At 47.9% G+C, this 23,503-nt stretch overlaps 10 protein-coding genes across 10 annotated transcripts; 6 read left to right on the top strand and 4 right to left on the bottom strand.

Moving 5' to 3' along the window:
- Nucleotides 1-58: 58 nt before the first annotated feature.
- EYB26_007184 (uncharacterized protein) lies at nucleotides 59-583 on the top strand (the record flags this gene model as incomplete). The annotated part of the gene is made up of 1 exon (XM_054266456.1): nucleotides 59-583. The coding sequence occupies one exon, from the start codon at nucleotides 59-61 to the stop codon at nucleotides 581-583; it is 525 nt and encodes a 174-aa protein (XP_054122431.1).
- Nucleotides 584-609: 26 nt separating this feature from the next.
- Nucleotides 610-1,863, top strand: EYB26_007183 (uncharacterized protein; the record flags this gene model as incomplete). The annotated part of the gene is made up of 1 exon (XM_054266455.1): nucleotides 610-1,863. One exon carries the CDS (start codon nucleotides 610-612, stop codon nucleotides 1,861-1,863), a length of 1,254 nt encoding a protein of 417 aa, XP_054122430.1.
- A 695-nt stretch (nucleotides 1,864-2,558) lies between these two features.
- On the top strand, nucleotides 2,559-3,661 carry EYB26_007182 (uncharacterized protein; the record flags this gene model as incomplete). Its single annotated transcript, XM_054266454.1, has 4 exons — nucleotides 2,559-2,695; nucleotides 2,771-3,040; nucleotides 3,173-3,378; nucleotides 3,432-3,661. The coding sequence occupies 4 exons, from the start codon at nucleotides 2,559-2,561 to the stop codon at nucleotides 3,659-3,661; spliced, it is 843 nt and encodes a 280-aa protein (XP_054122429.1).
- Nucleotides 3,662-4,704: 1,043 nt separating this feature from the next.
- On the top strand, nucleotides 4,705-6,006 carry EYB26_007181 (uncharacterized protein; the record flags this gene model as incomplete). The annotated part of the gene is made up of 5 exons (XM_054266453.1): nucleotides 4,705-4,865; nucleotides 4,946-4,982; nucleotides 5,080-5,159; nucleotides 5,222-5,416; nucleotides 5,496-6,006. 5 exons carry the CDS (start codon nucleotides 4,705-4,707, stop codon nucleotides 6,004-6,006), a joined length of 984 nt encoding a protein of 327 aa, XP_054122428.1.
- A 142-nt stretch (nucleotides 6,007-6,148) lies between these two features.
- Nucleotides 6,149-9,356, bottom strand: EYB26_007180 (uncharacterized protein; the record flags this gene model as incomplete). The annotated part of the gene is made up of 4 exons (XM_054266452.1): nucleotides 6,149-7,334; nucleotides 7,396-7,897; nucleotides 7,983-9,059; nucleotides 9,122-9,356. 4 exons carry the CDS (start codon nucleotides 9,354-9,356, stop codon nucleotides 6,149-6,151), a joined length of 3,000 nt encoding a protein of 999 aa, XP_054122427.1.
- A 926-nt stretch (nucleotides 9,357-10,282) lies between these two features.
- EYB26_007179 (uncharacterized protein) lies at nucleotides 10,283-12,148 on the bottom strand (the record flags this gene model as incomplete). The annotated part of the gene is made up of 2 exons (XM_054266451.1): nucleotides 11,521-11,604; nucleotides 11,654-12,148. 2 exons carry the CDS (start codon nucleotides 12,146-12,148, stop codon nucleotides 11,521-11,523), a joined length of 579 nt encoding a protein of 192 aa, XP_054122426.1.
- Nucleotides 12,149-12,338: 190 nt separating this feature from the next.
- Nucleotides 12,339-15,867, top strand: EYB26_007178 (uncharacterized protein; the record flags this gene model as incomplete). The annotated part of the gene is made up of 2 exons (XM_054266450.1): nucleotides 12,339-12,576; nucleotides 12,638-15,867. 2 exons carry the CDS (start codon nucleotides 12,339-12,341, stop codon nucleotides 15,865-15,867), a joined length of 3,468 nt encoding a protein of 1,155 aa, XP_054122425.1.
- Nucleotides 15,868-16,329: 462 nt separating this feature from the next.
- Nucleotides 16,330-17,457, top strand: EYB26_007177 (uncharacterized protein; the record flags this gene model as incomplete). Its single annotated transcript, XM_054266449.1, has 3 exons — nucleotides 16,330-16,562; nucleotides 16,644-17,179; nucleotides 17,258-17,457. 3 exons carry the CDS (start codon nucleotides 16,330-16,332, stop codon nucleotides 17,455-17,457), a joined length of 969 nt encoding a protein of 322 aa, XP_054122424.1.
- Nucleotides 17,458-17,571: 114 nt separating this feature from the next.
- Nucleotides 17,572-19,287, bottom strand: EYB26_007176 (uncharacterized protein; the record flags this gene model as incomplete). Its single annotated transcript, XM_054266448.1, has 4 exons — nucleotides 17,572-17,921; nucleotides 17,992-18,278; nucleotides 18,362-19,199; nucleotides 19,254-19,287. 4 exons carry the CDS (start codon nucleotides 19,285-19,287, stop codon nucleotides 17,572-17,574), a joined length of 1,509 nt encoding a protein of 502 aa, XP_054122423.1.
- A 998-nt stretch (nucleotides 19,288-20,285) lies between these two features.
- EYB26_007175 (uncharacterized protein) lies at nucleotides 20,286-22,973 on the bottom strand (the record flags this gene model as incomplete). The annotated part of the gene is made up of 4 exons (XM_054266447.1): nucleotides 20,286-21,220; nucleotides 21,268-22,731; nucleotides 22,790-22,873; nucleotides 22,922-22,973. The coding sequence occupies 4 exons, from the start codon at nucleotides 22,971-22,973 to the stop codon at nucleotides 20,286-20,288; spliced, it is 2,535 nt and encodes an 844-aa protein (XP_054122422.1).
- Nucleotides 22,974-23,503: the final 530 nt, after the last annotated feature.

The raw sequence follows: 23,503 nt of genomic DNA, 5'->3' as shown, positions 1-23,503 counted from the left end.
TAATCCTCTAATTAGATCTTTTCTTATCGTCTGAGCAATTCAGTCATTACCATCAACAATGGCCCAATTCCAGATCCCAGTCGACCTCATCACCTCTCGCTTCGGCGACCGCTTCCAGAGCCTACGCTCCACGTCAATGAGCTCGCGCTTCGCCAACCTTAAGCCCATCTCTGAGTTCCTCGACGTCAAGCGTATCTCCAAGCCAGCAGACTTCAGCGAAGTGCAGAGCCGTGTCAACTACAACCTGTCCTACTTCTCTAGCAACTACTTCGTCGTCTTCCTTATGCTGAGCATCTACGGTCTCCTTACGAACCCCATTCTCCTGTTTGTCATTGTCTTGGTTGCCGGTGGTATGTACGGAATTGGCAAACTCGACGGTCGCGATCTTGACGTCGGATTCCTTCGCGCAAGTACCTCTCAGTTGTACACAGCCTTGCTCATCATTGCTGTTCCTCTCGGTCTCTGGGCATCTCCCATCTCGTTCGCCCTCTGGTTGATTGGTGCTACTGGCGTGACTACTCTCGGTCACGCCGCTTTTATGGAAAAACCTATCGAGAATGCTTTTTCCGAGGAGGCGGTCTAGGTGGTCGGCCGCGAACTCCTTACGATATGCCCCAATGGGGAAGACCACCAGGGGTATGGCAGGGAAATCAGGCGCGAAGGAGGGCTGGACAATGGGAGGATGTCAATGGTGTGCGTGTCGAGGAGATCGACAGTGATGGGGATGACGGTTATAATGGTGTGAAATTTGCCGGGTCGAGACGGAATGGGAAGATTGGAGCCAAGGCGAGCGCGCGAGAATTGCGGCTAAGGAATATTGGATATGACTATGAAAGTGAACTATCGGAGGGCGCAGAGTTTGATTTAGATGACGATGCGGACAGCACTGTCGCGTATGCAGTGCAGTTGGCGATGCGAGACAAGGAAGAGATGCTAGTGGAAAAGGCTCTGGAGAGAATAAGACGTGCCCAGATGCTAGGCAAAAAGAATGTTCGGCTTTCTCAAGAAGAGCTGGACGCGTTGGAACGAAGACGAAAGGGAATTACGAACAACAAGAAATCAACGGTTACGATTCCCATTGGGTCTCCCGGTCGTGCGTCTACAGTCAACGATAGGCGACCGAGAAGTAGAGAATCGGTAGCCAAGGTTTCTCCCAAGGCCAGTGGTGCTTCTGAATCGCGACGAAGCTCACAGAGCCAATATTCTGCCAACGAGTTCTCTGGAGTACCTCTACGTCCTCCAGCTGGCATCTATGCATCCCTGAACAATAGTCCATCCAGTTCCTCATCTCGCCCAAGAACCCCGACTATGCAATCTCTACGCCCGCAGCCTTCCGCCAACTCGCCCATGCATCAAACAGCGTATATGCAGCAGCGATACCCTCCAGAGCGAGAGCCGCCTTTCGTCCGTGCCCTCCCTGATGATCCGCAATGGGCACCTCGGCAACGTTCTCAGTCTAATGTATTGCCGTATCCTTATGACAATACTGTATATATACCATACGGAGCGATGTCTATTGATCCACGCTACGCCAGCCTTCCGAGCCGTCGACCAATTCCCCCGGACGCATCATCTTTTAATACCAACCATGGACCTATATCCACCAGCCAGAGCATTCCTCGTCGAGACGTAACGCACTCAACTGCTCGTCGCGTTCCTGATGAAGTTTCCGAAGACGAATCTAGCGATGATCACGATAGCGACGAGGACGACGACGACGATGATGATGATGACGACGACGACGACGATGAGGGAGTACAAGTTACACAGCAACCCGCAGTTCGTGCACATGGAGCTCGAACAGCAGTGGCTGGCGGTGGTCCCGGTGGGAACCGCGAAACTCGTCGCCGGCGTGGTCGGTAACTAGCAAGCTATGCCTGGACTCCAAGAATCCTTTGCGAAATGATTTTACTGCCATACCCTTTGTTTGATTTTTCCGATCTTCACCATTTGTTTCTTACGGTCTGTCTGCATCGTAGGTTGTGATAACATGCGCTTTCATATGTTATTCCGGGGCTTATTCGTGGAATGGAGTTCGAGAGGCGGTCAAGTGATTATGATTTATAGAATTTGTTTTTTATTGTTGTTCTTGTTGTTGGTGTTATTTATATTCTGTATATAGATTAATTAAAATAATGCAGTATTCTTTGATCTTCTGGAGGCTTTCCCGTCCTGATTTGCTGTGCCCAGATCCGGAGCCTATGCCGGTGACGTCGCTGCTCCACAGCCCTCTCTCGCGTCGTTCCTTCTTTCTTTCGGATGAAGTCATGCCACGGTCTGTCCGCCCATTTTTATGGATAACCCCCCCTTTGGATCTCCCGATACTCATTACTATGTCGCTGTTTCTCTCTCCGTATGATTGTCAATCCCTCGCAGGCTTCTCTCGCCCCAGAGAAGTACTTGTATATGTCCTTGGCCGCTGTCTCGTTCGAGCCGTCTTGTCTTTCAGTTGTCGCATTGGCTGAAAAAACTGCTATGCTACTATAGCCAGCAGCTTCACGTGAAGTCTTTCCAGCACCTCTCGTCGCACCATACCTAGACCCAACTCTATTGCAGCCATGTGGATCGTCTCGTTCTGGGTCTTCCCGGTCATCTCGGCCTGTATGTGGCTCGCAATGTTGATTGCGATGATATCGACATGGGCAGCCAAGGGAAAGCCGCATTACAGTAATATGCCAGCGAGGCGTACCATTCCGTAAGCTCTGTTGTTTCTTGTCGGCCATCCAGATATTTTTCTTTCTCTTTTTGACTAACAAATCAACAAAACTAGATACATCTCAGATATCGGCGCAACGGGAATACAGCCCCTTTTCATAGCAGGCAGCGCCGTCACAGTCGTTTTCTTGGATCTTTCCTTCTTAGCGGAGCGATGGCTACGGCATTCGGGACAGCTCTTGCGAAACAAAGGACGGTTTGATAAGGCGTGCTCGATCATCTCCATTATCTTCTCCTTTCTTGGGGCTGCAGGGTTGATTCTGCTGTCGATCTTCAATGACGTTGATTACGACGAGGTACATGATTCCATGTTGGGTCTTTTCATGTGAGTACTTTGCGGAACCCCGTATCGTATCCTTTGATGCGCTGATTGCCTGGTTATGTTGTTGGTTTCTTCCTATGTGTTTTGAGCTGTGATGGTCTGGCTATTCAGGTGATCGGGCTGACGTTTTGCTAGTGGTGGATACTTGATCAGTGCTATATTCATCTGTCTGGAATATTTGCGACTGGGTGTTGCGTACCGCAAACAACACCGCGTTCTCTTCGTGAGCTTTTGGATCAAGCTTTTGTTCATTGTCATCGAACTTGGTCTGGCGATCAGCTTTGGAGTCTTGAGTCGAAGGACCCCAGGCGGAACTGATGCCGCTGCCGTTCTTGAATGGGGTACGTCAATTCAAGCATCATCAATGAAACAGTATAGACTGATTTGGTTGTAGTCATTGCGTTCGTCTTTACATTCTACGTTCTCTCATTCATCATCGACCTGCTGCCATCCGTACGCACTCGGCGTCACATCCCACAGGGCGAGAGGGCACTCCACATGAACCGGCTGAGCACCAGCTCCGGACCACAACATGAAGTCACCTACGAAGAGCCGGTAACTACGGATTCCATGGGCGATCGAGGAAACACGTACCGTGGTGTGGTCCTGCCTCGAGACTTTTAATCAGTGATTAAAGAATCCTTTGATGGCGCGGGGAGGACTTTCGAATCTAATCCTCGTCGTTCTGTTTATGCAGTGCTTACATAGAAGATTATGAAACAATAATGACTATTTTTACGTTTGGTCCTGGATTCTTAATCTCACGTTACCCAAGGTACTATGAATATTTATCCTCCCGAAGCATTCTTACATGTATGGCTGGGTTGGGCTACACTCATGATTGATCTAGTACCGTAATAATGAATGTGGCCTGATCTCGAAATAATGCTGAAAGTACGGAGTAACTAAGTTAATCGATGAGCAGATTAAAGTTGGCAGCACCTGGTGGAGTCGGGTGGAGTTGGGTGGATCTAGACCCCCCATCACTTGTAACTTTAAGGCATCAACAAGTCAGGGCGTTAAGGTGCCAACACATCGGTCCTACGCTTAGTCTCTTCGACGCTCCTTGGTAACCCGCCTGACACACTCACCGACTATTTCGATAGGTTAATATCATTGTTTATACAACAGCGACCTGACCTCCAGTCTAATCCATTAACTTATTTCATTGGACGTCCCCTTCTTTGTTTTGGGTTGCCCCCTTTTTTTTAAACTGGTTTTCCATCTTGATTTCTTCCTTTTCAGCGTTCCAGACGTGCCTGTTTGTATATCAGTGTCGCACGCCCTCGGTAAGGGAGGAGATCCGTCTGTGCAACGACTTTTCATTTCAACGGACGTCCTTGGAGGAGAAAGAAAAAAAAAGGAATTGATTGATTATCTTCCGGGAAGTAATTGGGCGGGAATCTAAATGATTGCATTGCGTTTATCATCCATGTTGGAACTTGGATTGTCGCGTTCGGTACTTTACAACAACGGCAGCTCGTCTTCCCTCCCTCGGGATCCTCGATACTTCCACCGTATCACGGATCAATTCTTGAATTGTGACTCGGATTCACAAACCACTTGATTCCGCATATCAATATTGCTATTCCCAACCAAAAATTTGAAGAGGAAGAAACAAGAAAAAATAAAGCAAATTGTTCGATATGAGCGAATTCAAGGAAAAAATGCCGCAGAAAAGATCAAAAAGACCAAGCAGACTCACACCCTCCCCGAGTCCGTCGGCAAGCTCGGCGAGTTTTGATCTTGCTTCTCCGGATCGACCATTTGATAATATTTTAAATTTTCGGGATGTTGGGAGGTCGGTTAATGAGTTTGCTGGGAATAAGTATGTTTTTTTTTCTTTTCTCTTTCTTTCTTCCACCTTTGTAGGCTTAATTGAAGCGGGTTGCTAATGATGTGGCTTAGGATTTTGAAAGAGGGTGTTCTCTTTCGAAGCGCAAGGGTATGTGCCTAGAAATCTCTCTATGGGCAAATCCCATATAGTATTACTAGTTTGTGGTTATTGAAGAAATGCAATGCTGACTTGGTTATTGATACAGCTCGACGATGCATCAGAGCGGGATAAACACCGCCTCATAGACGACATTAATCTCTTGACAGTCATCGATCTACGCTCACAGTATGTTTTTTTTTTTTTCTTTCTATCATAAAAATGAATACTCGGATACTAATTTTCCGCAGCACGGAACATGTATTGGCGACAAGACGACGCCAAATATCCCTATCATTAACTCCTTCGGAGGAGCCTAGTTTTCCAGAAACTGCAGATCGACCACATCTCCTAGACTTACCTGGAGTAAAACGACACTTTATCAGTCTGACCGGACGCGCATTTGAGAGGTTACTCTTGTGGCGGTTAGACTGGTATAATTTCATGTACGGCCCATCTCGGGAATTTTTTTTTTCTTTCTGTCTATTTGTCAAGAATACTATAGATGTACTGACTCGGAAATAGAAAAGTAATTGGCCTGCTCACCTCCGGCTACCGCAAAGAAGCCATCAGAGTCATCGCAACCAACGTCATGAAACCGCGCGGTCTCATCGGCCTAGGTCAGGACACCCTGGACAGCGCCGGTTCCGAGATCCGCGACGTATTCAACGTCCTCACCAGCGACGACGCATACCCGGTCCTGATCCACTGCACACAGGGCAAAGATCGAACTGGCTTAATCATCATGCTGCTCCTGCTCCTAGTCCAAGAGACAGCGCCGGATGTACCACTCACCGCCATCGCGGCGGATTACTCAAAATCAGAGACGGAACTACGGCCTGAATTGGAGTCGTTAATGAAAGAAATTACCGACATCGGCCTAGATGAGGAATATGCAAAGACTCCGCCGGGTTTCACGGAAGCTCTTAAGGAGCATTTGGATACCAAGTATGGTGGCGCAAAAGCATATTTACTGTCGATTGGGTGTGAGGAGGCGAATATTGAGAAGATTCGAAGGAGGTTGTTGTTGTTGTAAATGAAATGATACCCCACCCCCCCCCCCCCCCCTTTTTTTTTTTTTTTTTTTTTTTTTGATTTATTGTAACTATTAACTATATTATAATACCACTTACTTTTCTGATCCAACTTCATAAACTCGGCTCAAGGGTGATGGTTTATCAAGCATATTTACTCCTGTCCACCCACCGAGGCTGCAAATAACTCCAATCCCTCGCAAAATCGAACGAAGACGTGTACTTTCCATACGCCACGAGTTCCACCACATCCAGTGCCGCGGGTTGATCCGTCAGCGCCCACAGACTCACTGCTAGCGTATTCTTCCGCTTGTGTCCCTCGCTACCCTGGATATTGAGTACACCAGGCTGGAACGGAAACACGGTTTGAGGCCCGATGTGAGGTAGGTAATGCGCGAATTTGTACCCGTTCAGCCAGACGTATGCCACCGCTGGCCCAGAGGTTGAAGAGGCGTTTAGATGGATGCCGATGGGGACGTCGAGGGCGTGACTGTTTGGGCCGAGGTCCAGTGTGAATTCGGTGATGTAGAATCTGTGCGAACCGCCATCGACACCATCAGAAGGGGCCCTTGTATCCCATCCGGATTTTGTGGAGGGCTCAAACCCAGGTAAATGCCAGCCTAACCTCTCGCCGTAGAATCCGCCTTCATTCATGGGGCCACGCAAAGCGTCAATGTTTTTTTCTCCGCCGGCATTTCCCTGGAGTTTCCAAGATGTGAAATTTGTGGACGTCGAGCCTTCAAAAATCACACCCAGCAAGCCGCGCGGGTTCTGGGCTCTGGCCGGTTTGACGTTATCCTCGTCGTGGCCTGTATAGTCGACGAGGACGGTAAGCACGTTTTCGCTACCTTCTTGTTTGAGGGTGGTTGAAGAATTGAATTTGAGGACTGCGCTGGTTGCTTCGATGCTGGGGTCACCTGTTACGCCGCCTATGTATATGCCGTTCAACCATGCGGACCATCCAGCTGCGTTCCCGTTCTGTGCCGTGACAGTCACGCCAGTTGCATTTGTGCTTCCGAACCTTCCACGATAGATTTTGGGCCCCGCGTGATACCCATAATCACCAGAGTACAGGACTGGAAGCGACAAAGGCGCGATGGCGTTGAAACTGGTGGTCTTGTTGCACACAACCCAGTTGGAGTCGTCGTACTCCGGGTCGATTTCGGGGATCATGTCGTGCGATTTCCAAGAAGTGAGCTTTGGTAGGGTGATGGTAATGGCTTCAGCGCCGGGGATGGTGGCTGTTAGACTGCCGTAGGCTGTGCGTTTGGTGGAGAGGTGTTTGCCGTTCCAGGTTATGGAGGTGATGAATGGGTTGCCGTGGTAGATTCTGTCAATATTAGCTTGTTCATATCAATTCAACAACAAGCAGATAAAGAGGGTGGACTCACTCGATAGAAGTAGTATTCTGATTGTCGCCGGTGAGTTCCAGCGTACGGCCCTTGATCGTAGCTTCTCGCACGAGATATGGCCCAATCACAAATATGTGCTCATTCGGCTTCACATTTGGATCTGACAATTGCAAGGGAGGAGCAAAAAAGTCCCATGCAGTATACTTGTCAAGAAGATATACCAAGAATCTATTAGAGAACTTGATAGCCGATATGCCCTGTCCTTGCGTGTATGTATAGATTGTTCCCTGGCTTGAATTGGAGCTGGTAACGGTTGAGTTTCCATAGACAGTGTATTTCAAGTGAGAAGCTGCGTTGGCTAGGACAAAAGTACCGGTTTGGCCTTTGTTGAGGTACAGGGCAAGCACATCAACGTCTAGGGTGGCATAGGTAAGGATATCTGCGGAGCAGTAGAGCAGCGTGGTGTCTCCGACTTTGTAGTCAGTGGTGATGATTTTGCTTTGACGACCATCTAGCCCAATGTTTGTAATGTTCACAGAGCCTGGATATTTGATTAGTACGTAGGTACCAGGTAATGCACGCAAGAATATAACATTGAAGGGGGGCTCGGGACGTGATATTCGTACCTGCAGAAGTCTCAACTTCAAGATCAAAGACAACATCCGTTGTCGAAGAACTATCATCCTGGGCAACCACATAAAACCCAGCATTCGTCTCTGGGTTCCTCAGCGCCCAGGTAAAGATATTTGCGCCGGTTGTATAACTAGTGCCATTGCCTTCCATTTCAGTCTGCAGCAGATCTGGAGACACCCGTGTAAACAGTCCCAGCAGCTTTGTCTGCTTCAATTTATCGCGAATTTCACGAGTCTCTCTCAACGGTGCACTGTAATCATACGACGTGTACACCACCGGTGCAGCAATATGTCCCCAATTCGTGCCTCCATATGCCATATACAGACTCTGCAAAGTGACGCGATTTCCAATGTTATTCTTGTAAAACACATCTGCATACTCCGGTTGAAGCATTGAAGCGCAATCATCATAGAACACGCCTCCCCAAGGCGTAAAGTAACCTCCCTGAAACTCGGCCAGATATTCGGGCTGAGTATATGAATAATTCTGGAACCATTGATAATACGTCCGAATGAGATTAAAGCCTGCGTTGGGGTTTGTGCAGGACAGTCCGCCTGGATAACTGTCGAGACCGTAGATATTGACTGCACCGCCAACATCCTCGTAATCCATTGACCAACTCATAGACCGCATCCCTTTCTCGTTATGGGTACTTGGAACCACAATACCGGCAGCATCAAGAATCTGAGTGATCTGCTCCATGTACAGCACCAAAGTGTTATTCGCCCTATGCGTTGTCTCCTGAAGCTCGTTCTCGTGCTGAACAAGAATTACAGGCCCGCCCTCGGTGATTTGGTTGGCTGCAATAATCTTGCCTATCTTGGTCATCCATGGTGACCATAGATCGTAGTATTGCGAGTCGCGAGTACGCTCTCCACCCAGACGACCGTTAGCAGCCCAAAGAGCATATCCGCCTGCTGAAAGTTCGCCGTTGGCATATGGTCCGGGTCTGGCAATGATGTAGACGCCCGCTTGTTTGGCGTAGTCGAAGAGGCGCTGAACGTTGTGTCCCCCCGTCTCAAAGTCGTAGACACCCTCGGAAGCGCTGTGGTGGTTCCAGTAGAAGTATACTATTGTCATCAGTTACCGGTAGGGGATAGTTTCAATGATCGAGTAAAGAGGGGGAAAGTACCTGAGATGGCATTGAAGCCATTTGCTTTCAACTTTTGAAAAACATCAAGCCACAGTTCCGGGACAGGCAGACGTATATAATGGAATTCCCCGGCAAAGACAAACAACCTCTCGCCGTTGATCGAAAGACTATACTTATCCCAATGCACGGGCGAAGAGGTATTCGATGATTGTGCTACAAGCAATTTGGCATTAAATAGCAGCAAGACTGTTGTCAAAAACCGAAAGAAGAACATTTCTCAAACACTATGGCTGACTACCTAGGTATCCGATCCCGAACCCCCTAGTCCAATGTCCAATTTTCCCTGGACGAAGCACTTCTCGGGATATTTAAATCCTCATGTTCTTCCTCGCTCAGTACTACCCCATAAATGATGTTGTATGAATTACCCCGACCTTCACCTGTCGCGAGAATGATACCCCGTTTGTCTGCCATGATTGGTGGAACATTTTCTGGGGTTAGGGCACGGCTAAAGATCTGCGGGCAGATTTCTCAAGGTTAATTCGACGTCTTTAATTCGTTTCTTCTTATTATGCATATCTAGGATAGAGACACGGCTAATTCAGTGTTCTTCGAATGGATTACCCAGATTGGGTGTTTCCTCGTGGAGAGTTTGCAGCATTGGAACTTGGGCCTCGAGCTAGTACGACTCATGTGTCTTGAAATAACCTATTGGAATTGGGTCGAGTTTGTACCAAAGTAGTAGAACAATATCTATGGTTACAATGAATGAGTTCCCCTCTGGAAATTACCCGGTATATGTCTCCATCTAGGGCATTTCCATTCTCGGATGATGCTCACAAATGTGCATCATGCAATCGGAAGTCCAGACCTTAAGAGCAGCTGTGTTCTATGACTATGCATTTCCATGCACTAGATTCCTAGTAAGATAAATTGATTCAGCGTTTACACTGTGAATGTTGTCATTATTCATTAATGATTAAGGTCGTTAAATGGAAAATAAGTTCTTCCTTCCGAACACTTAACGGGTAGGTACGGTACCGTCCCTCACCGCCTGAGGAATAACCCTACCTGAGGAATAATTTCAACGGCTTACTGTACAGAATATTTTGAAGCTTTACAACACCACATAATAATTAAATATAATGAATTTCTGGTGTAGCACTAAATAAGCTATGGCGAATCTAAAAAGCATAAAAATTAATCGCGAAAACGTGCAGGGGACCGTATGGCGCGGCCCCTACGGTTTGTAGTAACAACTACCTCATTATCCTCCACATGAGCCTCAGGTTGCGCTCTTGGCTTTGCTTGCCTAGAAATTTGCTTTGTAGGCCTTTTTGAAGCCTTTGGAGTTGCTATAACATCATTTTGAAGCTGTAAATCAGCTAGCTTAGCCAATTCTTGCTCGTCCTTAAGCCGTTGCTTTTCCGCAGCCTCTTGCTCACGCTGTTCACGTTTTTCTTGTCGGATTTGAGCTCTTTCAACCTTTTCAGCCTCTCTAGCTTGCTTTTTAAGCTGTTGTTGAAGCTTTTTATCATCTTTATAAGCCTGCTTCTGCGCGGCTTCGTCATTTTTTTGAGAAATAATATCACGAGCTTGCTGAACCTTAGTAGGGCTCATAAAAAGCGCTCCACCATCTTGTTCTGATGGTAAACCTAGTAATAAAGGCTGTTTCTTGTTTTTAGGCTTCTTTGAATTTATGAGAGCTCTTTTTAGGCCTTGATTCTCATTTTGAAGCAAGATAAGCTGAGTAGAAAGATGTGACACCGTTTCTCGAAGCTGTATAGCCTTTTCATCATAAATATTGTTAACAACAGTTTTAACAAGCTTCTCAAGCCGTCTCCAATCTTCTGGAGGAATAATTGAAGCTCCGGATTCGCTTGAGGATGGCCGGCTGGTGATTTTCTTGTTGAATTTGTTGATAACAATATCCGGATCAAAGGGATATAGGCCAGTCGTTCTGAATGCTGAATTGATATTCTTGCTTATAAAAACCTCATTCCAGCTAGCCCAAAAAAGGCGAAAAAAGTCACGTTTAGTGAGCCGGGTGAAGCCTTGGCTATCCCTTATAAAATCGTCCAATTGCTTCGTATAAGCGTTAGAAAGAGGCGAGAAAAGAGCGACATCAAGAGGCTGTAAAGTATGTGTTGCATGAGCCGGAAAGATTGCTAATAGAATTCGATTCGAGTCGCAGTATTCAATAAACTTCATTGTAACGTGGGATCCATGCCCGTCGAGGATAAGAAGGCGCCATCCCCGGCTTGCTTGAGATTTTGTCTCTTTATCAAAAACATCCACCAACCAGCGATATCCGATATCATTATTAGTCCACCCTGACTCTGAGGCTGCAAAGAAACATCTCTGTGTTTGGGGATCGTAATCTTGAAGCCAAGAATCCTGTATAAAGCCCGATTTTGCCATAAAAATAAGACTAGGCGCTAAAGCAGTTCCATTGGCACAAATACAACCAATTGTTGTAATCCATTCTCGATTTCCATCCTGAAGATGCTGCTTATAGCCTCCTTGCTCATATTTGCGCCGAGTAAAGATTCTTTTCCGTTTTGTGCTTACTCCAAGCATGAAGCCCTTCTCATCCATATTATAGATTTGCTCTGGGCCGAGGTTATATTGCCATATTTTCCGTCCAATAAGCTCAAAATATAAAGCATATTTATATGCCGAATCTGCCTTTTTTCTATCCGAATCAAGGCCCGTTGAATAGCGAGAAATCACCTTATCCGAATGAGCCTTGAGCCAGCGTGAAGCCCAGTTTTTCCCAGGCTCTTTACCAGATATTTCTCTTGCAAAGTTCGCCAACATTGAATTCGTAGGGGGCAAGCCTCGCTCGGTGAGTTGATTTATCCATTTTATAAGCGCTCGTGATTGCGTGGTGGTGAGTATTCGTTGCTTATCGTATTGCTCTTCTTTTGAGCCGGTAACACCGTGAAAACGTTTATAAAGGCCCGATTGGCTAACACCGTATGTTCTTGTAACCAAACTAATATTGGGCTTTTCTCCAGGATCCGCTGAACGTAATGCTGCAAGTGCGAGCTCCATTGAAGCCATATTGGCTGATATATCGCGGTGTGAAATATTCGCGATTTTTCGCGTTTTGGGGTAAAATTATTCCTCAGGTGGGTTTATTCCTCAGGCGGTGAGGGACGGTACCGATGATAACAACAACGTACCTACCCCGGTGGGGTAAAACACCTCCATCATCAAACCGTTCTACATCATACGACATATGTTCTTGATTATGGCTCGTGAGACTGAACCCCGTGATAATTGCCTTTCCAGCTGCTGTGGGCAGGGCAAGGAAATCAATTCTGGAGATGCATGCAATCCCCAGACTCCTGACCAAGGTCGCGATCTCAACAAACCCGATTGCTGCAAAGATAAGCCATCTCCCTGCTGTAGCGTCTCTTGCCTTGATCGCATTGCGCTTCGCGAATGTGAGCAAGAATCCATTTTATCACCTAACGATTTGTCGCAAAGTACGTTTAAGTCGAAACCCCGCTACAGCTTCAATCAGTTTTGATTAACATTGCCCCGTAGAACCCACGGGCTCTGCCTGCCAAAGTCCCGACGGTAAACCATGCGACCAACATCGCCGTTCTGCACGCGCCAAGTATGCAGCAACGCTTGAAGCTTTAGGTTGCATTTGCCGCGCTTTAATTGCCCTTGGGCAAGAATCCTGCTGCCCATCGGAGAGTCGGTCGACCTCTGGTAATGAGCGCCACTCGACGGAGTCGTCTCGGAGGATTCTGCGTGATTCTCTTGGCTCTTCTAGTACCTCGCTAAAGAGACGCCGTAGCACAGGGAAGGGAGATGCATGCTCGAGCGGCTGCTGTGGCGTATCTAAGGCTTCTGCAGATTCCAAGCAGTGCGGTGTCCCTAAAAATGGGAAGACGATCAATTCTGGTAGCTGTTGCAGTAAATCAGAGGTTTCCATAAACATTGGAGAGGACGTTTCTGTGACGAAAGATGCATCAAGCGAGGCCATGAACTGCTCGAAGGGCTGCTGCAGCCGACCAAAGATCAACCAGTCCTTGACTACCGAGCATCATTCCTCTTCTGGTATGGGAAAGTCTGACGACCATGGCTGCTCGGCCGGTTGCTGCAGTACTTCCGCTGTTTTATCTAAAAATAAACTCAGTGAACCTGCGACCTGCTCTACCGGTTGTTGCAGCAAGCCAAAGCAGCCGTCTAGTGTCTTGCTGGGAGATATATCCCATCAATCTCATCCTCGTTTGGATGACTGTTGCAGTAACATGCCATCCGGATGTGCCATCGGCAAAGAGTCTAGTGACATGATCGAGAGCATCCCATGCACGACTATTCCTGACCTCGAAAAGGGTATTACAAGTAAGGAGCATATCATTTTGAGCGTATCTGGATTGACCTGCACTGGATGCGAAACCAAACTCAAGCGTGCTCTGGGCAGCCTTCAGTCAGTCCAGAATCTCAAAACTAGTTTGGTTCTTTCGCGAGCAGAATTCGACCTCAACTGCGATGTTCAGTCACTTGATGAAGTGTTGAAGCACTTGGGAAAGACTACCGAGTTCAAATGCGAAAGGATCATAGACCGAGGATCGCGCGTGGATGTTATTGTCTCTGACGCCGCTGAATTTATGAAACAAGATTGGCCCCGTGGAGTTACCGAGATGAATTTGATAGATGATCAATCCGTGAATGTTGTTTATGATGCAAAAATCATCGGAGCAAGAGATCTGTTAGAGCATGGTTGGGATCGACCACTTTCTCTGGCTCCTCCTCGTTCTGATCCAACTCTTTTGGCTGGAGACAAGCATGTGCGCCACATGGGTTATATGACGATCTTATCCATTATTCTGACAGTACCAGTCTTGGTCCTCGCTTGGGCTCCGCTTCCGAAGCACGAAATTGCCTATGGTTCTGCGTCATTGGCATTGGCAACGATTGTGCAAATCGTCATTGCCGGCCCGTTTTACCCAAAGGCATTGAAAGCATTGATGTTCTCCAGGGTCATTGAAATGGATCTGCTCATTGTGTTGAGTACGAGCGCTGCCTATATTTTCTCCGTCGTCTCCTTTGGATATCTTGTTGTGGGTAAGCCACTGGCTACTGGTGAATTTTTCGAAACTAGTACTTTGCTCGTCACATTGATCATGGTTGGTCGATATGTCACTGCTCTCGCCCGTCAGAAAGCTGTCGAATCTATTTCACTTCGGTCACTTCAGACGCCTACAGCTACTCTCGTAGATGAGTCTGGGGCCAATGAAAAGGAGATTGATGTCCGGCTTCTCCAGCATGGAGACGTTCTCAAGATTCTTCCAGACTCTAAAATCCCGACCGATGGAACGGTTATTGGAGGATCATCCGAGGTCGATGAGTCAATGATTACTGGAGAGCCCATTCCAGTAGAAAAGTTTCCTGCATCTACTGTTGTCGCCGGATCCGTGAATGGTTCTGGGACGCTGATTGTCAAGTTGACTCGTCTCCCCGCCGATAATACAATCTCCGTCATTGCAGGGTTGGTCGATCAAGCGAAATTGTCCAAGCCAAGGATACAAGACATTGCAGACCGAGTGGCGAGCTTCTTTGTGCCTGTTGTGATTACGCTATCTATCATCACGTTCGTGATTTGGATTGCTGTAGGCATTACAGTGCGAAGCCAGTCTGGGGCTCGAGCCACTACAGAGGCAATCACATACGCTATCACCGTTCTCATTGTCTCTTGTCCTTGCGCTATCGGCTTGGCAGTACCCATGGTCATCGTTATAGCCAGTGGTGTCGCTGCCGAGCGAGGTGTCATCTTCAAGACTGCCAACAGCATCGAGGTCGCCTACAAGGCTGTAAATGTTGTGTTCGACAAAACCGGCACCCTCACTCATGGCAAACTCACGGTTGCAGTTGAGCATATAAGCAGCAATGATTATCTGCCCCTACTTATCAGTCTGATTGGAAGTAATAAACACCCAATCTCCGCTTCCGTGGCCACGCATCTCAGAGGCAGAGGCATATCAGCATCTACTGTCACTGATATCAAGGTACACGCCGGCAAAGGGGTAGAAGGCTTAGCACAAGGGCTTACTCTCCGCGCAGGAAACTCGCGGTGGCTCAACCTCTCATCTGATCCTCAAGTACAATCCGTTCTTGAACAAGGCTACACGGCATTCTGTTTCACAATCAACGACACTCTCGCCGCCGTCTTTGGTTTGGAGGACTCGCTTCGCCCCGATGCTCTCGAGACTGTGACTAAACTCCAGGAACGAGATATATCAGTCCATATTCTGTCAGGTGATGACGACGGCCCGGTCCATTCCATTGCAAGACAACTCGGTATCGCAGCTCAAAATGTCCGCTCCAGATGCACCCCGATTGACAAACAACGCTATATCCAAACCCTTGTTAACCAACCCGGTCATCCACACAAGAAGATCCGCACAACAACAATCTTTGTCGGCGACGGCACAAACGATGCCATTGCCCTCGCCAGCTCCACAATCGGCGTACACATGAACCAAGAAACCGGCAGTGATGTCGCTCAATCCGCCGCAGACGTCGTCCTCATGCGGCCCAGCCTTAGTAGCATCCTGACAATGATCAACATCAGCGAGAAGGCGGTACGGAGGATCAAGTTTAATTTTGGGTGGAGCTTTGTGTATAATGTGTTTGCGATCTTGCTCGGTGCGGGAGCGTTTGTGGATGCCAGGATTCCGCCGAGATTTGCCGGATTGGGGGAGTTGGTAAGTGTTTTGCCTGTTGTTGTTGCGGCTGTGCTTTTGAAGTGGGCGAGGGTTTGATATGAGGACATCGGCAATGTATCATAGCCTAATACGAGCGTTTTTAGCCCTCTTGTTTCAGCACGGATGTTATAGACCATGACATACACCAAGTTTATACATTGGTCATGCGAAGTCAAGCTGCCTTAAGGTTATAGGGTTAGAAGAATCAGATACACATGCCTCATAAAATTCATTTTCATTCTGAATCTTAAACCAAACCTAGTCTAGCCTATTGCTATGTACTTTTTGGTACATTGAGGAACCCTTATTATCGGAGACTGCAACATGCAATCCAACAATGTTATGTAGGTAATCCCAGGTAGGTAATTCATGTAGGGATTCCCATGTCTAGGTAAATATCCCATGTAGGTAATCAGATCAGGCAACATGTAGGTATTCACCACCCATCTATAAAACACCTTGAAGGCCTCCCTCATCATGACAACCCAGTAACATCACCTTACATTACGTGTCAGCACAATGGACGTCTTCCTCGATATATGTGACACCTTCTTTTTCGACCGGCTGTATGCCACCATCTTACCACGTCAAAACTTTCCCAGCAACAACACTCTACATGAGTTAGGAGTTGAAGCACACAATCAGCATGTCCGGTTATACTACCCTCTTCAACCATCTCAATGGGCAGCATCCAGCTCTTGGAGACGAGACGATCTTTCCAGGCAGGCATTATCTCTGTTTTTGATTACATGGTAACAGACGAACCTTCTCCATTAAACACTCTACCGTATAGTACTGTAACTGACATTGATAAAAAAAAATGCATGGTGCAGGCTCTTCGGCGTGCTCATGTACTTCCTCGGCAGCACCCTACTCTACCACACAATCTACAACAAATCCCTCCTCAAACACCCAAAATACCTGCCTCACCAAACCCGCCTCGAAATCGCTCAAAGCATGTTCGCAATGCCCATCATGGCCATCCTGACCGTCCCCTTTTTCCTGGCTGAAATCCACGGCTGGACGAAACTCTACGATTTCCCTTCCACCGCAAACCCCAACATTCAAACACCATTGAACATGCCCTGGAAAGTATGGACAATCCTGCAATACCCCCTTTTCATCTTGTTTACGGACACTGGAATCTACTTCATCCACCGCCTCCTCCACCACCCTTCAATCTACCGCTTCATCCACAAACGGCATCATAAATGGATCATTCCAACGCCGTACGCCAGCTACGCATTCAATCCTGTGGATGGATGGGCTCAGAGTTTGCCGTATCATGTTTTCCCGTTGTTGTTTCCACTGCAGAAGTGTGCTTATCTGGGATTGTTTGTGGGTGTGACCGGGTGGACTGTCTTTATTCGTACGCCTTCCCCCCTGTCTGGCCCCCCTTTTTTTCTAGTAATATGTGTTATAATTGCTAATAGGATTTGGTGGGCAGATGATGCGGAGTACTTGCCGTATTCAAAAGCGATTAATGGCGCGGCGTGTCATACGATGCATCATCTTTATTTTAATTATAATTATGGCCAGTTTATGACGTTTTGGGATCGGGTTTGTGGGACTTACCTGCTGCCGCATGACCGCGGGTTTATTCACGATACTGATGGGAACGAGCATGTCTTGAAGAAGGTTGATTGATACAGATATCCCTGTGCCCTGTGGGAAGCTGTTATGTAGTGGTGCGGTTGACCTGGGTAGGGTTAAGATAGGTCTGGTACATGTACCTAGGTAATAGATTTCAAAAGACATTGATTATACGACCCTCGGCCTCGCAAACTGAATAAACTCATTCAACTTCCCCAAATCATCCGTCGCATTACTATCCAAGTACTGAAACTTCTTCCCATTTCTTCCGCTATTATTCGCAGCCGCATCAAGCGTAGTCATCAACAGCCACCATAATTCCTCTGCATGCTTCGGATAGCCCAAGTGCAGATTTTGCTCCGTCGTCGTTGTATGCGTTGTCGTTGTCGCCGCGAAGTGGAAATGATGAGAGACTGATTTCCATAATGTGCTCCAGTTCATGGCGGCGTGTTTGATGGTGTCTATTGATATGAAGCCCAGCAAGCCGGAGCGTGCTTGGAAGGCGAGGGAGTTCATTGCTATAACGGATCCTCGGTTCAGTAAAAAAAAAGAGAAGAAAAGTGGAAAGGGTCAGTCAGCCATTCGTACCATATATGAGCATTAAAAGATGCTCAACCGATAACGATCGATCCCATGATATTCGATTGCCAGAAGACGGCATCTGAAGCAGACTCTCCGCGACTTTTCGTAGCGTAGGGAGTGACGGCCCGGTTGTTTGTGCGGCGGCCATCTCGTTGAAGGAAGACACGCTCTCAGCCTCAAACAATTCCGTACTCCATGGAAAATCACAGTCCATCTCGAGAATCGTGAGTTGCGGATGATTCTTGAAGCAGACGGTCAAAAACCCATCGGCTAGGAATGTCCAGCATGCGACCCTACCCAATAGCCAAAATAAAAAAAACCCCCAATAATTAAAACTCGTTTGATACTGGTGGAAATCAAGAGAGGGATGGGCTACCTGATACAAACTTCCTCCACCGCAAGCTCCCTCCATTTATCCTCGTCACTCACCCCAGGAGCCTGGCGTCGTTTATACCGAAAAAGCCCCATGGACCGTATCGTCGAGACCAGACACGGGTGTCTCACAATCCTTATCCGTCGTCGTATTAATGGATCTCCCTGTGAGAATTGCAACATCTCGAGTATGAGTGCTGCCTGAACTGTTTCTATCGCGTAGCCTCTGACTGGTTGATCCGAGGGTGTTGTTGTCGCCGATAGATTCGCGACTTTGCGGAATACGTACTCCTCAGCTACACTGAGAAGGGAAGGTGGCAATACTAAATCCGCGCTCTGGAATGGGATTGTATAAACTGCGCCTGCGAGGAAGATTGCTAGTAAGAGGCTGTTGGAGACGTTGGCAGGATCAAAGGTTGGGCAATGCACGACGGGCATATGCCAATGAAGCGAGTGAAAAAAGGCTGTGATGAAGACGGTTAAATTCTCGACTGTGAATAGCGCGTCTAGCACCGTTGTTTTAAGCATGGTATGTTCGCTCCCGGTGTCAAGACTCATGGATCTCGAAGTCTCAGCTAACTCGCTCGCTATGTCATGTAACTGCCTCGGCAGCTTAGAGGGCAGAACAGCATCAGAGATGAACTCATCGATCTGAAAATAATCATCTTCAGCCACCGAGTCACCCAGACTCAACAAGCCAGGTTCCACAATCAAGTCATCAATAAAGAAATCCAGCGGAGTAGAATTCTCAAGCGACGAAAACGTATTCACCGCAAGGTTCCTCCTCATCGAACACCCCGCCGTTTCCGAAATCGCTAACCGATCATTCTTCACAGCTGGATCTGTAAAATACAGCAAAAAATAAAACGGCTCATTGCTCATCAGCCCTTGTTTACTGGTGGTGGTGGTGGTGGTGGTGGTCGTAACCATAGATCTAGTAGTAGACAGCGAAGTAGTCAACTCATCAAGAGAACATCGAACCCCCAACCCGGTACATCTCCCACACGGAATTGATGACCTATCACACGCCGTCTTAGCATCAAAACACGAATCACAAGACATCTTTTTCCGCCCTGCTCTTGCCGCGGGGGGGATGGGTTGGTTGTGCTTTTTGGCGCATTGTTTGCTGTGACGGCGGGCTACTTCTCTATTTCATGTTAGAGTCTCTTTTTTTTCTACCGAAAGGGGAAGGAAAGAAATGGTACGGTTTTTGGAATTCCTTTTTGCAGATGGGACAGCTTGCTGATAGTTCACTCGTGTCTGGTCATTAAACCCCATCAGATCAGTTAGTGGATGTTTCGGATGGCTCAGCTCAGGGGAGAAGTGAGGTTAGTTCATGGCGGAGCAAGTGGCTCTTTCGCGAGTATGATTTGTCGCATTGAGGGCATTGGAACATTTCGGTATTGTGCCTACTTAATGCTGGCATGTTGCTACGTATTGTAAAGTTACAATGTAGATTGAAGAGTGTGGTAGGTGAGTGAGCGAGCTCTAACTTATTGCCTGACAACGGAAGGTTGGAGTTCCGGTTGGTAGCCTCAGGCATCAATTTAGGTAGGTATTTCCATGTAGGTATTCACCACCATCTTAAGTTAGGTATCTACAAACAATCCCGGTGGCCGTCAATGCCATGAGAGTCCCTTTGAATACTATCTCGACTTTTTCTTATCAAAATAAGGATACTCAGTACAAAAATCCAGTTCATTAGTTATACAGCACATACACATCTCAATCAAAATCCCAGGCACATCCATATATCGCGACAAGATAAATCAGAGTTCATAAGACATAGCGAGCGTGTTCATATAGTTCATAACGATTGGGAACATTGCAGTCATAAATAGCAAAGAAAGACATTCTTTTGCAAACTTCGTAATAATATATAGTAAGGAAAAACAGATCATTCTGTTTTTTCAGAACCTACGTTGAGATCATATATCCTCGGAGAACTTGGAGTCCCTCGCAGAACCACTCAAGCTAGCCCGTTCAGCCTGCGCCAGACCAGGGGGTGGTTGTAACGACCCGTCCGTAAAACTGTCATGTGCCTCATTATGTTCCATAGCATTCGACCTCGGAACATGCTGTGGATGAGACGACATTGCGGTCGTGCCGACGACTTTGTCTCCTCCTCCTCCTCCACCAGCAGCAGTAGTTGATGATGCCTCCGGAGCCCCGGCAACTGAGCCAGTGTCAGACGTTGATCGTCGCTTGATCAGGTCTCGCAGGCTCCTCCGCAGACCCTTTTTGCGCCGGTTGGAGTTTTCGGTTGAACTGCTCCATTGGCGGGCGACGTCTTCGTTGGCGTGATCCTCTTCTTCGACTGGTCGTTGGGGTGCAAGGTCTGATACTGCATCTGTATCCCCGACGGGATGAGATGTTAGAGCTGCTGCGCGTGGGCTGCTGGCTTCTACTGCTGGGTTACCGCCGGTAGCGACGGCTTCGCCTTCTACAGCTTCGCCTTCTTGTCCGGTAGATTCCTCTGGTGGTGGAGGTTTGCTGAGGCGACGACTGAGTCTTCCTTTGAACCATGACTTAATTTTGGAGTCTGACTTGGCCGATGTTGAGTTATTTGTTTGTGGTTCGGCGTCAGCGGCTTCGGAAATTACTTGCTCATGCGTAGGACTGGGATTGGACTCGACCGTTGGCTCGGGTTCTGCCACCGGTGCTGTAGCATTTACTGAACCTTGTTCAAGCTGTCTATCATCACCACCATCGCTCATAGGGGGCGCAGTTGGCTCCTCGCTTCGTTCCTCATTTTCGGCCACCTTTCCTGAAGATTTTCTAGACGTGTGAGAGAAGATCTTCTGACCGCCGAACAGGGAACGTCTCCGACCAGATGATCCTTTTCCATTTTTCTGCACGGCTTCTATGACTCGTTAGTAATTAAAACGGTAAATGTAGTAGCAAACACACCATCTTGCTTGGTCTCCTCCGCCCGGATCTGCTCTTCTCTTGCACGGTCCGTTTCCACTCTCCTCTGTTTCCTTTCCTGTTCTAGTTTCTCCTCAACCTCTCGGGCACGCTGTTCCTCAACCCGATCATCAATCTCATCCAAAGTAGGCTGAATACGAGCCCGTGCAATTGCCTCAACCTCCGCTTGATCCATATACTTGTCACCGCCAACAGCAATCATACCAACATTAGTCGAACGAGTCTCACTTTCTTGCTTTGCGCGTAGCTGCGCCTTTTCTTCCCATTCACGCTGCATGCTTGGCGATGGCCTGCCAGTATCCGCGTATACTTTCTCGTCCATGTCTTGGATAGCAGCATGTACGTTTTTGCGTGCAATCTCCATCAAATCCGCTCTGTCCTTGGTCTTCTTCTTCTCATCAATCGCGTTCACACGGCTCTGTAGAGAGGACATTTGATGCCTGATTCGTTCTGATCTCAGCCAGTCAGCCTCGGATACATCTCCGTCACTTGAAGTCCTTCTCCTCAAACGTCGAGAAAAGTTCTGGCGCGATTTGACACTTGGGGTCGTTCCATAATACTGCTGCTGATTGTATAATTCATTTCTTGGCATTTTTGCAAGCTTCTCTGCAGCGAGTTTCTGGGCGGCTTCATGCAGGTTTGGGAGCGGTAGCTGTTGCGTGGGATTGTACTCGTCGCCAGGCGCCCATGAGAATTGAGACTGTGAGGTACCGTGCGATAACCTCTTCTTTGCAGCTGCACTCGCAGACTTAGTCTCGTCGGAAGGCTCCCCTTTCGCTGTACCTGCCGATGAATACATGTCTTTTGCCATTGAGATGGCGGCGGCGCGGAGAGTATCTTTGTGTTTTTGCTCTTCAACCTCAATCCCCACCGGAGGTGCGGCCGTGTAGAGTTGCACATTTGTCCGCGCAATGTGATGGATCCGAGCAGCTTCCATGCCCGGATCAAGATCGTTCAGGACATTGCGAGCAGCATCCTGACTCACTCGGTGCGATATAGTCGCAGCCGTAAGCGCAGCAGAAGCATCGGGGTGAAACACTGGTTTTGTGGGCGCTGACTCGGTCCTTCGTCGATTCGACACTGCGCCTGTAGCAGCCGTCAACGCACCGGGACTGAATTGTACCGCTGAAGGAGCTCCACGCTGCGGAGCACGATTTATATTTTCAAACGTAGTTTTATCAAACTTTGGCTCCGGTGTAGTCACCACCGAAGGAGAAGCGGTAGACGCCCGATCCTGAGCGGACACCGCGGCCTTGTAAACGTGCGGATTTGGCTGTTTGGAAGGTTTCGGTCCAGGAGCTTGGTAACTTCGCACAAAGGCAGCCGCCTTTTCTGCGTAGGGTTGTCGTTCAGGTCGCCAGGCGGCGGTTGTTTTTTGATTTGCATGTGCAAGGCTTGCAGCGGCGCTTGCATTGGCGAGAGTGAGACCTGCAGGAAGTGGGGTTTCTGGAGAAGTATCAGTCAACTATAAAACATCTGCATCCGCTGCACTGTTGAGACATACGCTGCTTCCGCGATGCCTGAGAGGGGGCCTCGCCTCCAGAACGTTTTCGCATCGGATCTGTCGCATATAATGCGGCCGTTGCAGCTGTGTAAGTCAGTATATGCCGCTATCAAATCGTGGATGGAAACATGCCATGATCAGCCAAGTGGGCGGAGCCCGCATTGTTGGTCTGCACCGCAGTCATCTTGATATTGTATATGTAAACGTAATTGATGACCGTACTGATTCAGGCTGACATCCAGCACAGCCTTGTAGTAAAGAAAAATGAAACAGAGTCAACCGTATAATCATAAAACTAACAGGACATAATATACATATGCTAGATACACGGCCCAACTCGATGAAATCAAGCGGTTCGGTGATAGAAAAGAGAAATAAAAAGTCATCTCATCATATACTGACGGTCTTTGGCTGACCATAGCTGTAGCCGTATGAGTGACGTAGTTGGGGCTGAGTCGGCCGGGCGAGATGGGGACTATTCTCTTATTGGCCTAGTGTCGATACGAACTAGTGATCCATCTGTGCTCAGCCAATCAGACCGCACACATCACAAACCGGCTTCCTCTTTGGGAAAGATTTCCACACAGATGTGGGCTTGAAACCCTAAGCTCAGTGAGCTGTGGATTGGCGAGAGCCGATTGGTCGATCTGCCTACAGTTCTCAGTAGAGTCTCCATTTAAGCTTTTACGACCAGTGCTTTGGCTTGTGCTACGT

This window comes from Talaromyces marneffei, chromosome 5 (genome assembly GCF_009556855.1).
Source record: "Talaromyces marneffei chromosome 5, complete sequence".
NCBI lineage: Eukaryota > Fungi > Ascomycota > Eurotiomycetes > Eurotiales > Trichocomaceae > Talaromyces > Talaromyces marneffei.
The sequence above is the reverse complement of the archived record's forward strand: the minus strand, read 5'-3'. Positions and strand labels throughout refer to the sequence as shown.